The sequence below is a fragment of the Ahaetulla prasina genome, chromosome 5 (assembly GCF_028640845.1).
Source record: "Ahaetulla prasina isolate Xishuangbanna chromosome 5, ASM2864084v1, whole genome shotgun sequence".
Lineage (NCBI taxonomy): Eukaryota > Metazoa > Chordata > Lepidosauria > Squamata > Colubridae > Ahaetulla > Ahaetulla prasina.
In genome coordinates, this window is record NC_080543.1 from 37110799 (window position 1) to 37126561 (window position 15763).

Consider the following 15763-nt stretch of genomic DNA (forward strand, 5'->3'; position numbering starts at 1 on the left):
TCTCCTAACTCTTTCTGACCTGCGCAAATCATTCCCTGGGAGGGAGTCGAGCTGGTCGGAGGGACTGTTTGTTCCTCCCAGCTCCTCCTCTGGGCCCTCCGGCCCTGGATTATTGGCAGAGTCGTCCCTGCTGTCCTCTGGAGGAACCGGTTGGCGTCGCTGGGCTTCCTCTGATTCAGCTAAGTCCTCCGATCGCCTCGGGATTGAGCTAGCTGTTGGTTCAAATATTTGGTAGTCAGAGTCTGGCTGTTTGGTTTCTGGATTGTTTTGTATTCTTTTTCGTAATTGATCTATGTGGCGTTTCCACACTCAGCCATCCCCCATGTCCACTAAATATGATTTTGGGCCTGTTACTCCCACAATGGTTCCCTTTAACCAAGCTGGACCCTCACTGTAGTTGTGTTCCCATACCAGTTCGCCCGTGGTCATTGTTCTAGTTTTGTCCCCCGTATTCTGGTACCCATCAGGGGAGTATGTTGTGTTTAACCGATCTAAGGGGCACCGGAGTGTTCTCCCCATTAATAACTCCAATGGGCTGCGGCCGGTGGCCACACAGGGTGTTCTATGTTGGACTGCCAGGAAGGTATCGATTTTGGCTTGCCAGTCTCCTGGGCTAATTCTGGATAACACTTCCTTGGCATTGCGCACGAAATGTTCTGCAAGTCCATTCGTCGCCGGGTGGAAAGGTGCCGAGAGGGCACGTTGAATGCCCTCTCTGGCCAAATACCCCTCAAACTGAGTGGCCGTGAATTGTGGGCCGTTATCAGACACTATGGTGTCGGGCAGCCCATGAGTCACAAATAGTCACCGCAATACTGTGATTACGGCCTCAGCTGTTGTGGTTTTCATGAGTATAATTTCCAACCACTTCGAGTAGGCATCTACCACAATTAAGAAGGTTTGCCCAAGGAAGGGCCCGGCAAAATCTATGTGGATCCTAGACCAAGGACCCTGGGGTTTCTCCCAGTCCCTTATGGGGGCTGTTGGGGGTAGTGGCCTTGATTCCTGGCAAGCTTGGCATTTCCCTACCCGGTCGCTAATGTCTTTGTCCATTTGTGGCCACCACACATAGCTTCTCGCTAGGCTTTTCATCCTCACAATCCCTGGGTGGCCCACATGCAATAGTTCCAAAACATGCCCTCGTAATTTCTCCAGAATAACCACTCTGTCCCCCCATAACAGACACCCCCCTTGTACCGACAGTTCTGAACGCTTTTTGGTAAACTCTTTAAATCGTTCTCTCGGTGCCATTGGCCATCCCCTCTGCACCCAGCCGATTACAGTCCGGACAATAATATCTTTGTAGGATGCCCTAGTCACTTCTGTTGACGTGACCGGGCCAGAGTCCAAAGAATCAATTAACAAGACAGGTGTCCCTGGGGTCAGGTCTTCAACAGTCTCTGGCAATGGGCATCTACTTAAAGCGTCCGCATGTCCCAAGTCCTTGCCCGGTCAGTGAGACAGTTGGTACGAGTATGCTGCCAGGAAAATAGTCCAACGGGTCAGCCTGGGTGATAACGCAACTGGTGTTGGACGGTCCCCCGCCAAGAGTCCCAATAAAGGTCTGTGGTCTGTGACTATTTCAAATCGCCGCCCAAACAGATACTCGTGGAATTTTTTAACCCCAGAGACTATGGCAAGCGCTTCCCGGTCTAGTTGGCTATAGTTCCTTTCTGTTGCAGACATCGTGCGGGAAAAATATGCGATAGGGGCTTCCAAACCGTTTGGTAACTTGTGGCTGAGTACGGCTCCTACCCCGTATGGTGATGCATCACAAACCAATACTAATGGCAATGTCCCATTATACTGAATTAAAAGGCTATCGCTGGACAAAAGTCTCTTAACGCCTTCAAATGCCTTAGCCTCAACCCTGCCCCAAGTCCATACAGAGTTTTTCGCTAGCAGCTTATGTAGTGGTTCGGCTACCGTTGCCTTATTTTTTAAAAATACCGCATAGAAGTTTACAAGCCCCAAAAACGCTTGTAATTCTGCTTTGTTTTTTGGGGGTGGAGCCTTCCTAATGGCTCGCACCTTGCTCTCCATGGGATGGATGCCTTCCTTATCTATCCGATAACCCAAAAATTCTACCGATTCAACTCCGATATGGCATTTGTTAAGTTTAACCTTAAGCCCCGCAGTCCTGAAAATTTCCAAAACCTTCCGCAATTTGACCCTTAATTCTCCCAAATCTGTGGCTGATATTAACACATCATCAAAATATGGGACTACTCCCAGTAGACCCTGTAGGAGCCGTTCCATGAGGTTTTGGAATAACCCAGTGGCTACACTAACTCCGAACTGAAGTCGAGTGCATTTAAAAGCGCCCCTGTGTGTGACAGTTGTCTGTGCTTCGGCCGTTTCGTTGTCAACTGGTAACTGTTGGTAGGCCTGTGCCAGGTCGAGTTTGGCAAAAACCTGTCCCTGCCCTAATGAGTGCAACAAATGTTGTACGATGGGGACAGGGTACGCACTCTTTTGCAATGCTTTGTTAAGTGTTGCCTTATAGTCAGCACAAATACGGACAGATCCGGCCGGTTTTACTGGGGTCACTATTGGCGTCTCCCATTTTGCATGGTCGACTGGGACTAGGATTCCCTGGTTTACTAGCTTGTCTAATTCCTTATCTATTTTGGGTGTTGTTGTTTTTTTGTTTACATTTATATCCCGCCCTTCTCCGAAGACTCAGGGCGGCTTACACTGTGTAAGGCAATAGTCTCATCCTATTTGTATATTTACAAAGTCAACTTATTGCCCCCCCCAACAATCTGGGTCCTCATTTTACCTACCTTATAAAGGATGGAAGGCTGAGTCAACCTTATTTTATTTTATTTATTTATTTTATTTGATTTTTATACCGCCCTTCTCCCGAAGGACTCAGGGCGGTGTACAGGCATAATAAAACCGACAATACAATATACAAGTTTAAAATACGATTTAAAAAACTTATTTTAAATTAGCCCAATGATTAAAATTTACCATACTAAGAAAACCCCGTTTAAAATTAATAAATTTAAACATTAAAATCCCAATTTAAGCCAGCCCTGGATAAAAGATGAGTCTTGAGTTCATGACGAAATGTCCAAGGTCGGGTATTTGGCGAAACCCGGGGAAGTTCGTTCCAGAGTGTGGGAGCCCCACAGAGAAGGCCCTTCCCCTGGGGGCCGCCAGCCGACATTGTTTGGCGGACGGCACCCTGAGAAGTCCCTCTCTATGGGAGCGTACGGGTCGGTGGGAGGCGTGTGGTAACAGCAGGCGGTCCCGTAAGTACCCAGGTCCTAAGCCATGGAGCGATTTAAAGGTCATAACCAACACCTTAAAATGCACCCGAAGGCCACAGGCAGCCAGTGCAGTCTGCGCAGGAGCGGTGTTACATGGGAGCTACGCGTAGCTCCTCTATAACCCGCAGCTGCATTCTGGACTAACTGAAGCCTCCGAGCGCACTTCAAGGGGAGCCCCATGTAGAGAGCATTACAGTAATCCAAGCGAGAGGTAACAAGCGCATGAGTGACTGTGCATAAGGCATCCCGATCAAGGAAGGGGCGCAACTGCCGAACCAGGCGAACCTGGTGGAAGGCCCTCCTGGAGACGGCCGTCAAATGGTCTTCAAACGACAGCCGATCATCCAGGAGGACACCCAAGTTGCGCACCCTATCCTTTGGGGCCAGTAACTCGCCTCCAACAGCCAGCCGCGGCTGCAGCTGACTGAATCGGGGTGCCGGCATCCACAGCCACTCCGTCTTGGAGGGATTAAGCTTGAGCCTGTTTCTCCCCATCCAGACCCGTCCAGACCCTTTCTCCCCATCCAGACCCTTGGACCTGGTGGGACTTGAACCTGCAGTAATTGCAGGCAGCTGTGTTTTAATAACAGGCTTCTTACAGCCTGAGCCACCACGGCCCTATTTGAGCGCGAACAGAACCCTTCTTGCTTTTAGCCTAATCGGAGCTATCTGGGGGTCTAAATTGAATGAAATGGGGGTCCCCACATACTTGCCCAGGCAGTCTTGGAAAACGTCCTCGAATTCTCTCAACAATTCGTCCTTTAGGTTGTCGCCGACGCTGTGAACCCCGGTGATGCCCATTCCCAAGGCTCGAAACCAGTCGAGACCCAGCAAGCTGGGCAGGTTTCCATCGATGATGGTGATCGGCAGGGTTTTATTGAATTGTCCGTATCTCACTCTGACCGACGTGACTCCTCGAACAGGGATTCGGTTTCCCTGGTAGTCTTGCACTCTCAGCTTTTGGGGTTGCAGCTGGCGTTTCGCGACTACTGGCAGGTCCCTTGCGATTGTGTCCCAAGACATGATTGTGATTGATGAGCCGGTATCCACCTCCATTTTACACTGCACTCCTTCGATGTAGGTCTTGGTGAATATTTTCTTTTCCAGTCGTGTCGACGCGTGACCCACTCGCACAGTGGTGTGATTCGACTTCGCACCTTTTTTGAATTGGCCAATCCCTGGCTGCCTCGCGGGACTGGTGCCCTGCTGATTGGCCGGTTTGAATTTTTGGCGGGAAGGTTGGGAGGCCCAGCACGCCTGAGCTATGTGTCCTTTCTTTTCACACCGCTGACAAATTGCGTCCTTGAACCTGCAATTCTGTCGTTGGTGTTGGCCTCCGCAACTCACACACTCGTCACGGTCGCCTCTTTCCGGCCTGCCAGTGTGGAAAACCTCTTCCTCTTCGTCCTCTTCCCACTCTGCCTGGATTTCCTCACTGTGAATCGGTGTCGCTTTCGCTGAGGAATTAGGCGTGTTCGGCTTCTGTAAGGTTTCCGCCACTTTGGTGGACATCTTGTGCGCCCTGGCCTCATCTAGGGCTATCACTAGGATTAGGTTGCTTTTGAAAGCAGCCGCCTCTGTAGTCGGATGTCCCTGACCCCACAAATGAGTTGTTCTAATAGAGTGTCCTCCAAGTCTCTGTACTCACAGTGGGTCGCGGCTTTCCTTAATACACGCTGATCGTCTCGCCCTCTCACTGGACTCTTTGCCTTAGTTCGAAACGTTGCACGAACTTCGATGGCACCGGCGCGTAGTGTGCTCATAGCGTTGTCTTGAGCACTGGCCATGGTACCAACTTAACCGGCGTTGGTTCTGACAGCGATTCAGCGGTATCGAAGACTTCTGGTCCACAGTGGCTCAGGAAGTAAGCACGCTTTCGATTATCTGACACTCCCTGCAGTTCGTTGACTTCGAGGAAGCACTCGAAGCGAGCCATGTATGACCCCCATTTTTCTTTGGCTGGGTCGAATGGCGCTGGCGGCGTATAACTAGACATCGCTATGTATCCGTCCTTGATAACTGGCTGTGTTTGAAACTAAGTTGCTCCTTCAGTTCTTTTCCTAGTCTCACTGCCTTCAATATCCCACCTTCGTCGCCAATGTTAAGTTTGGGCAATGAAGAGGCAGGAGACAATGCAAGTGACAACAGCTCTTTAGTTTATTGTGAAACCCAGCAAAAGATAACAGGCAAACACCTCTCTTTATATAGTATTTGGCTGAGGCACCAGCCAATCAGCAACGTGTATTTTCCCGCCCAAATTTCCCTCCTAAATTTCAAATACATTACAGTTGTAAGCCAAGAATACACAGATCCTTTAAAACTTAGATTTTAGGGCCATATTAAACTAATACAATGTATTTATTTACTTAACAGGAGAATTCTAGAGCAATTTTGGGATGACACCAAGGGTAGAATCTAAAAAATTTTCTTACCGGTTCTATGGGCTTGGCTTAATTGGTGGGCATGGCTTGGTGGTCAGGTGACCGGGTGGGTGTTGCCAATAACAATAAATAATATAAATAATAAACAAAGTACACAAAACAATAAGATACCAAAAACCAACTTTCACACTTTACACACACACAACACAGCTGACTTACACACAATGTAAAAGCAGCTGTACTTCACCCAAAATGGCCCCTGCAACAAGTAGGTACCTCATACAGCCACAAAAAGCTCAAAAACCAACTTTCACACTTTACACACCCATAACACAACACAACTGACTCACACACACACACACACACACAAAATGCCACATATAGCTTTGTGAGATTTTGTGTGTTTGTGTAGTTAGAATGAAACACTACAGAAACACACCAAATCTCAGAAAGCTGCACAAATATTTTATTATTTTATTTTATTTATATTTTTAGATAAAAGCAGCTAAATTTAAAACTTCCTTAATGTTAAATTGCTGTCTAAAAAAATAACTCCTTAAAAAAAACCAATTAACTATTTTTTAAAGCGTCCCCCCTCCCCCAGTTACTTACCCAATTGAAGGCAGGCAGATTGAGTTGCTCACCGATGAGATGGATTGCAGGCAGGCAGATTCAGTTGCTAGCTGATGCAATTGATTGCAGCAGCCGAAGCAAGGCTTAGCGAGCCTGAAAGAAGCAGCAAGTAGGCAAGTGGGGACCGGGCAATTGTGTGGGCATGGGCAGGGACTGTTGTAAGCGGTTGTAAAAAAATGCTTTTAAAAGCCTGTGATAATCAGGCAACTCAGCTGGGATCACCAGAGGCAAAAAAGCTTTTAAAGGGTTCTGACAATCCCAGCTGAGTTGCCTGATTGCCAGAACCTCTTAAAAGAATTTTTTAAAAACCTCTTCGGCTGAAGAGGTTGTAACAAATGCTTTTAAAAGCCTATGATAATCAGGCAACTCAGCTGGGATCTCCAGAGGAAAAAATAGCTTTTAAAGGGTTCTGACAGTCCCAGCTGAGTTGCACGATCATCAGAGGCTTTTTTACTTTTAAAAGCATTTTTTGGCCGAAGAAAAAATGCTTTTAAAAGTAAAAAAAAACAAACCCTGTGATGATCACGCGGCTCCGCGGGGGGGGGGGCTGGGATTTTTGCTACCGGTCCTGTGAACCACCTGCTGCCATCGCTACAGGATCGGGCAATCCAGTCCGAACTGTGAGCATTTCACCCCTGGATGACACATGGGGTTAAGATAGAAAAAAAATCCTATTATAATATTTGATTTACCATGCAGTATATATCACTGAAAATAATGAAAACTGAGTAGAAATTTAATGTTGTCTTACTTTTCAAGGATCATAGATTTCCTAAACTTGCTATCCTTTTTATATTCGCATACATATTCTACTTATTTTTAAGAAATATAACAGTCAGGTTTATAATTAAAGATATGGTTTAAAAACACAAGAATGTGTTACATATAATTAAATTACATTGTAATTGAATGCAAATTTATAAATGAGTTTCAAGTAAAATCACAGAAATAATAAAATGCATGAAATTAAAGGTGGTAGCACAGACTCAGTTGCTCCAAGGAAACAAGAAATAGTCTGTTATGTGTGGTATATTATAGTAAAATGTGATCTAATGAAAATGGTAGATTTCCATTGTAATACTGGTAGTATTTAATAACTTACTTCCTTTAAACTGGGGGTGGGAGTTGTATTTTCATTGAATACACCTACAGGAGTACTTCCTTAGGCATCCTTATGTTAATCATATATTTATAGCTAATATTAAAGGTTCTTAACCCTGGGACATCATGAATTTCTATACGCCATTAACAAGAACAGTGGGTAGCTGAGATTTCTGGTTCCACAGAGATGAATTATAGCTTAGTGAAGGAAATAATGAGCAATTGGAATTAACAATCAGAAGTACTTACATATCTCCTGAGTTATTTGCATTTTAGTGTAAATAAGTTTATGATACCAAATATTATTAAAAATATTCTGAGAACATGCAGTTTAAATAATGGAAATTTTAAGAGCCATTTTGTTGTTGTAGTTAAAGGCAACAAACTAGAATCCAGGAAACCTTGACCTTTAGTTCTGCCTTAGATGTGAAGCCAGGATCCCTACAAAATCTTTGAAATTGGGTAATTTACTCTTCATCTCACAAAATCACCTTCAAATTTTAGCAGCAAGTGCTATCATGTTGTAATACTAAAAACATGATAGGGCCTGCTGCTAAAATTTGAAGGTGTTTTTCTGAGATGCAGAGTAAATTACTCAGTTCCGAAGATTTCGTAGGGACCCTGACTTTATGTCTAAGGCAGAACTAAAGCTCAAGGTTTCCTGGATTCTAGTCAGCTGCCTATAACCACACCACCAAAATGGCTGATAAAAACAACATTTAGGAGACCAGCACAATTTGGCCTTACATTGAGATGTCATCCAATGGAAAATTAATCAAATGATCTACTAACACCATCTTTCTTCCTCCCAATACCACTGGGAAAATATATCACAAATCTAAATGTCATTAGTAATAGTTTAATAAAACATATGTGCAACCTCTGATTGAAATTAACAATTGAAATTATTCTTTTCCTTGTTAGTTGTTCTAATCATTTGATTTTCTCCAAGATTCAACTTGAATCTTGTCTTTCCCTGTCCTTGAAATAAAGGAAAACAGATCTTAACCTTCTGTGTAACATTCTTGAAAAGTGCTATTGTACACTGGCTTCTTTGCTATCTTTCTTCATCTTCCATCCCACTAAAATTAATTATTTGTATAGAAGCATTGCAAAAGGCTGAAAACTTTCAGTGAATTACACTTACTAATGAATTATTTTTTCAAATATTGCAATACTTCCTCCCAAACATTGCATTAATATACACATACCCATGTTTTAATATACTAAATATACATGTTTATTTTCCTGGCAGGTCACAGTAATGAAAGGCAGCAATAGGAATAAAGATCACTCAACAGACGGAGAAGGAACTGGAAAACGACCAAAGAGGAAGTGTCTTCAGTGGCATCCACTACTTGCAAAGAAAATTCTTGACTTTTCTGAAGAGGAGGAAGAGGAAGAAGACGAGGAAGATATTGAAAAGGTAAAATTACCCTTTGAAAAGTAGAATTAAGAATGACACCCCTAAGTTTATGTGGATCTTCTCAAAACACAGGTTGTCTTCAATTTATGACCACAATTGAGCCCAAAATTTATGTTGCTAAATGAAACACTTGTTAAGTGACTTATGCCCCATGTTACAAAACTTCTTGCCACAGTTGTTAAGTGAATGACTGCAGTTGTTAAGTTAGTAAAACTGTTGTAAAATGAATCTGGCTTCTCCATTGACATTGCTTGTCATAAGGTTGCAAAAATTGATCAAATGACCCCAGGACACAACCATCATAAATATGAACCAGTTGCCAAGCATCTGAATTTTGATCACATGATCATGGGAATGCTGCTGCAACAATTGTAAGTGTGCAAAATGGCCTTGGGTCACTTTTTTCAGTGCTGTTGTAACAGTGCTGTCACTGAATGAATGTTGTAAATCAAGGATTAAATGTTTTAAGAAATTAAGCTCATTTATTAATAGCTTTTTTCATATCAGAGCCTGCAAATGAGCTGTATACTCAATGAACCATATCGTTAGTGGTGTTTTTAAGAGCATTTTTATAAGGCATATACTGTTTTTGAAAACTAAGAAGATATTTCCTGAAACATATTGTGGGATCCTGACTACAACAGATGAACATATTATTCCTCAAATTATATTTGATTAATATATGAAAACACCAGACCCTAAAACCCTCAAAGTCTTTTCCTTGAAATTGTGCCACCTTTACCCAAATACTGCTATTAACATCTGATGCTAAAGAGAATGTATAAGCAGAATGAACATAATTTAATTTAATTAGGCCCTGATTTTGAGACAATCTTAGCAATAGCACTTATATACTCCATAGTGCTTTACAGCCCTTTCTCTAAGCAGTTTATAGAGTCAGCATATTGCCCCAACAGTCTGGGCCCTCATTTTACCAACCTTGGAAGGATGGAAGATCAGGATCAAACTGCTAGTGGTTGACAGAATTAGCCTGCAATACTGCATTATAACCACTGTGCCACCACAGCTCTTAAAGTATAGCCATGTACAATAAATCCAAAGAGAAAAAAAACCTACAATATAATTATGAAAGAAAACAACAACCACCAATAGTGGATCTGGCTAATCACACCACATGAAACTGGGAGCCACCCATACATTTCCAAATTTAGAAAGATGTAGATTTTATTTTTATTCATTTAGTAAATCAACTCAAGTCAATCCAACCCATCGGACATGCATGGTGTATTCAATTCTGTAAGCCACCTTTTTTTTAAAAAACACAACATATAATTAATCATTCAGGGTATCATCTGAATACATCTTTTGTGTCTTCTTTTTCTCCTGTGTTAATAATTTCATAATATCATCGTTTAATTTATTGTAACATATCTCCCACATTTCTTGCTTTACTATTAATACATTTATCAATCTTCTCTCTCTTCTTTCTTCTTCCCTTATTTCATTATAATGTTATATATATAACATTATAATATATATATATATTTCTTCTCTAACCAATGGTAAAATTGTCCCCATATCTTAAAGTATTCAGATACCTCTCTTCTTCTTCCTTATTTCATTACAACATTACCCTATATATATATTTCTTCTCTAACCAATGGTAAAATTGTCCCCATATCTTAAAGTATTCAGATACCTCTCTTTCTTTAATTGTCAAAGTCAATCTATTCATTTCTGCACAATCCAATATTTTCTTAATTACTTCTCCCTCTGTAGGGATTTTCTCTGCTTTCCATCTTTGCGCAAATACTATCCTCGCTGCAGTTATTACACGTATAATCAAATATATATTTTCTTTATTAAATTTATCGGGTAGAATACCCAATAGGAACAGTTCAGATTTTAAATCTATATGTTGTTGTATCATTTTTTCTAACCATGTTTTAATTTTAATGGACATGTCCACCACATATAATAATACGATCCTGGTGTCTGATGGCATTTCCAACATTTAGCTGATTTATCTTTAAAACATTTTTGCCAATTTTTCAGGTGGCATGTGCCATCTGTAAAACATTTTATATTGATTTTCCTTATATGCTGTGGACATTGTTAATTTTTAATTCCTTTCCCATAACTGCTGCCATTTATCTAACTCAATTGAATATCCAAAAATTTTTGCCCAAGCCATCGTTTCTTTTACCTTCTCTTCTTCTAATTCAATACTAAGTAAATAATTATATATTTTTTAAATTATTTTATCATCTGTTCCTGTGAGTATCCTATCCAGTTCTGTCATTTCTAAATAAAAACCATATAATTTAGCATCTTTTTCATATCTTGTTCATATTTGCATATGAGTATACCAATCCAACTCAATCCCTTGTTCTTCTATTTCTTGTTTCCCCTTCAATTCCCCCTTATCTGTTAGTATATCTTTATATCTAAGAATATTTCTAATATTGATAATATTTGGATGTATTAACACTTCCATTGTTGATAACCATGTTGGTATTTTCAAATAATATTTATCTCTAACATTTTTCCACACCAATAAGAATGCATTTCTTACATAATGTCTTTGAAAATAAGTATGCATCTATTAAAGACAATATGAGAATAATTTTGGATACTTTGGAATACTATGAAGTCCATCCTGAAAAACAGATGGCCTTGATATTTCTTGACGCACAGAAGGCTTTTGATAATGTGAATTGGCATTTTATGATACTACAATTGGAACGGATGGGTTTTGGTAAGAAGTTTATCAAAGCCATAGAAGCTATATACCATAAACAAACAACTAAAATAATGATCAATGGAAAAATGATGGAAGTGATACAAATTAAAAAAGGTACAAGACAAGGTTGTCCATTATCACCTCTGCTGTTTGTACTAACATTGGCGGTACTAAATAGAAATATCAGAGAAGAAGAGGGAATAAAGGGGTTGAAAATTAAAAGGGAAGAATACAAACTACAAGCATTTGCAGATGACTTGGTTTTTATCCTTGAGGATCCATTAGACTCGATAAATATATTGATTGATAAGTTAGGACAATATGGGAAGGTAGCAGGTTTGAAAATAAATAAAGATAAAACAAAGATTCTGACAAAAAAATATGTTAATAAAATACAAAGTTGAATTGGCGGAAAGATCAGGGATGCAAATTGATAATAAGGTTAAATTCTTGGGGATATACCTGACAACAAGATATAGTACATTGAAAGAAAATAACTATGTCAAACTTAAGCAGCAAATTACATCAGATTTGGTAAAATGGGAGAACTTACAACTATCACTGATTGGAAGAATATCAACTGTTAAGATGAATATATTGCCTAGAATTTTGTATTTGTTCCAAACAATTCCAATTAAATTGGGGAAAGAATACTTAGACGATTTAAATAAAATAATACTGAAATTTATATGGCAAGGTAAAAAAGCAAGAATAAAATTGAAATTATTGCAAGATGCGAGAATTAGAGGAGGCTTTGGACTACCCAATTGGGATTTATATTATCAATCAGCTAGTTTTATGTGGACCAAGGAATGGATAACTTTAAGAAACAATAGAATATTGACATTGGAAGGACATGATTTGTTATGGTATGGGGAAGCTAAAATACAGGGTTATTTTAGAAGACACTTTATAAGAGAGGCATTACTGCTAAACTGGGAAAAGATTAAAAAAACCACTATTTAAAAATTCCAGTTTCGGTATCAACTATTGAGGCTTTTTCATATTCAATAATATTTAGGGGGGGGGAAATTGTTAGATATTGTGAACTGTTGAATGAAAGGGTGAACTAAAAACAATACAGGAATTAGAATTACAAGGTATAAAAATGAATTGGTTTTCTTATTTGCAAATACATTCCAGATATGATGAAGATTCCAAAACAGAAGGAATTTATAATAATATGAGTAATTTAGATAAAATCTTGACAGGTGCTGATGACAATTTAATTAGGAAATTATATTGTTATTTATTAGAATTTAATTTAGAAGAAGAACAAGTTAAAGAGACAATGATTGCCTGGGGAAAAAAATTCAGACATGGAATTGACTTGGAAGTATGGCAAAAACTCTGGACTCAAAACTACAAAATGATAATGTCTACTGCATATAAAGAGAATTTGTACAAGATGTTTTATAGATGGCACTTACCCCCGACAAGAATTGCTAGAATGTTTAAGAATAAACCTGCAAAATGTTGGAAATATCACCAGACACCCGGTTCATATTACAATATGTGGTGGATATGTGTAGAAGCTAAAAGAAGTCTAAAATCCACACATGGTTGGAAAAGATGATTTTAAACCAGAATTTTTTTTATTGGGAATTATATCTGAAACATATAATAGAGAAGTGAGATATTTGATTGTAAATGTTCTAACAGCAGCTAGGATTGTATTTGCCAAAAATTGGACAAACGAAAGACTTCCATTGCAAGATGAAATTATTATGAAAATGTTGGAATGTGCAGAAATGAGTAAATTGACACTAGAAATTAGAGAACAGGAAGAGAAACCATTCTATAAAATATGGGATCTCTTTTATCAGTGATTAGAGAGATATGTTAAAGAGATTTAAATAAGATTGTATAATGAAAATGTTAATTTACATGATGGAGTTTAGGGAAAGAGATTGGAGATGTTTAACATCAAATTAAGAAAGCTGACTAGAATAGAGAGAATGGAATGTTATTTTTAATGGAGACTAACTGATTAAAATGTCGAGAGATACATTATATTGATAAAAAAAGATTGATAAATTAGTTGTAATGAACATGGTGATCTGCACAAAGACTGATGATCAACCCACTGACGCAACGTATTTGGATTGAAGATTGTTTTATGTATGTGTATTTGTAAAAAAATAAAAAAAGTTTTTAATAAAAAAGAAAAGAAAAGAAGTATGCATCTTGCTTCTGCCATACCATAAAAGGGCATGCCATCCCAGTTGTAAATCGTGTCCTTCCAGTGTTAATAATCTTGTATTTCTTAATCCAATCCATTCTCTCATCCAAGTCAATGCTGCTGCTTGGTAATATAGTTCCCAATTTGGCAGTCCAAATCCTCCATGTATTCTTGCGTCTTGTAACCTTTTTATGTTTAATTCTCGCTTTCTTCCCTTGCCATATAAATTTCCTTATTATTTTATTAAGGTGTTCAAAATATGTCTTTTCCACTTTTGTCGATATTGCCTGAAATAGGAATAGTAGTCTCGGTAATATGTTCATCTTTACTATCGCTATCTTTCCCATTAATGATAACCGTAGATTTTTCCATTTCTTCAAGTCTTCCTCAATCTGTTTCTTTAGTTTATAGTAGTTATTTTCCTTTATCGTTACACATCTTGAGTGTCCTTGAGTGGGTCTTGAGGGTCCTTGAGTGGCGCAGACTGCTAAAACAGTCTGTTATTAACAACAGCTGCCTGCAATTATTGCAGGTTCAAGTCCCACCAGGCCCAAGGTTGACTCAGCCTTCCATCCTTTATAAGGTAGGTAAAATGAGGACCCAGATTGTTGGGGGCAATAAGTTGACTTTGTATATAATATACAAATAGGATGAAGACTATTGCTTAACATACTGTAAGCCGCCCTGAGTCTTCGGAGAAGGGTGGGGTATAAATGTAAATAAATAAATAAATAAATCTTGAGGTTAAATATATTCCTAAATATTTCATTTTCTTCACAATTTGAATATTTAGTTTCTCCGTCAATTCTCTTGTCTGTTTTTCTGTTATATTTTTAACCAATATTTTTGTTTTATCTTTATTCATTTTTAGTCCTGCAACCTCTCCATATTCTTCTATTTGTTCTAATAGTTTGGGGCCTGTTGTTTGAGGCTTTTCCAATATAAAAACTAAAGCATCTGCAAAGGCTTGTAATTTATATGAAAAAAGGAAAAGGGAAGAAGTTAAATTAAGCAACTACAAGATGAAAAAGGAAGTATATGTTATAGAAATGAAGAAAAGAAAAAAATAATTGAAAACTATTATGAGAGACTATATAATCAAGAGAAGATACTGACAGAAAGTAAAACAATTTTAGAGAAATCTGATTTACCTAAAATACCTGAACTATATGAAATTTTAGAAGAAAGAATATCAATGATGGAATTGACAGAGGCAATTAAAAAAAATAATGGGAAAACACTGGGCCCAGATGGATTACCAGCAGAATTATATAAATCATTCCAAGATGCATTAAGCAATGTAATGTTGGACTTATTTAACAAACTATTGGTGAAGGGAAAGATTCCAGACTCTTGGACGGAGGCTTATGTCACACTTATACCGAAAGAAGATACAGATTTACTACAAGTCAAAAATTACAGACCAATCTCATTGCTGAACATGGATTATAAGATCTTTGCTTCAATAATGGCGAATAGATCAAAAAAATTCTTAAATGAATTTATTCATATGGATCAAAATGGTTTTTTACCTAAGAGTCAAATTAGAGAAAATATGAGGATAATTTTGAATACTTTGGAATATTATGAGGTACACTCAGAAAAAGAAATGGCGATAATGTTTCTAGATGCACAGAAAGCATTTGATAATGTGAACTGGCAATTTATGGTAGAATAATTACAGATGGAGTTTGGGGAGAGATTAATAAATATGATAAAAACAATTTATAAAAAGCAATCGGCAAAAATAATGATGAACAGAGAGATGACAGAAAAAGTGAACATAATGAAAGTCACAAGGCAGGGATGTCCATTATCACCATTGTTATTTGTATTAACATTAGAAGTGTTAAATAGAAATATAAGACAAAATGAAGAAATAAAAGGAATGAAAACTAAGAAAGAAGAATATAAATAACAAGTCTATAAGCTGCCTTGAATCGCCATGAGCAAATAGGTGGCAATATACATTCAATAAATAAATTAAAAATTCAAAGAAAAACACATTAAAATATAGTAAAATATATTTGCCACAGACAACTTCAAAGAGTCAAAACC

The 15763-nt window shown here is 38.8% G+C and overlaps 1 protein-coding gene across 16 annotated transcripts in view; it reads left to right on the forward strand.

Moving 5' to 3' along the window:
* The window catches only part of BBX (BBX high mobility group box domain containing), a 150224-nt gene that overhangs the window by 93627 nt on the left and 40834 nt on the right, over positions 1 to 15763 (forward strand). For all 16 annotated transcript variants that reach the window (XR_009155329.1, XM_058185038.1, XM_058185035.1 and 13 more), the window contains one exon: positions 8649 to 8819. Coding sequence is in view for 15 of the 16 variants with exons in the window: in XM_058185035.1 (XP_058041018.1) it covers positions 8649 to 8819 (171 nt within the window). In the remaining variant the exon portion in view is untranslated. The remainder of the gene's footprint in view (positions 1 to 8648; positions 8820 to 15763) is intronic.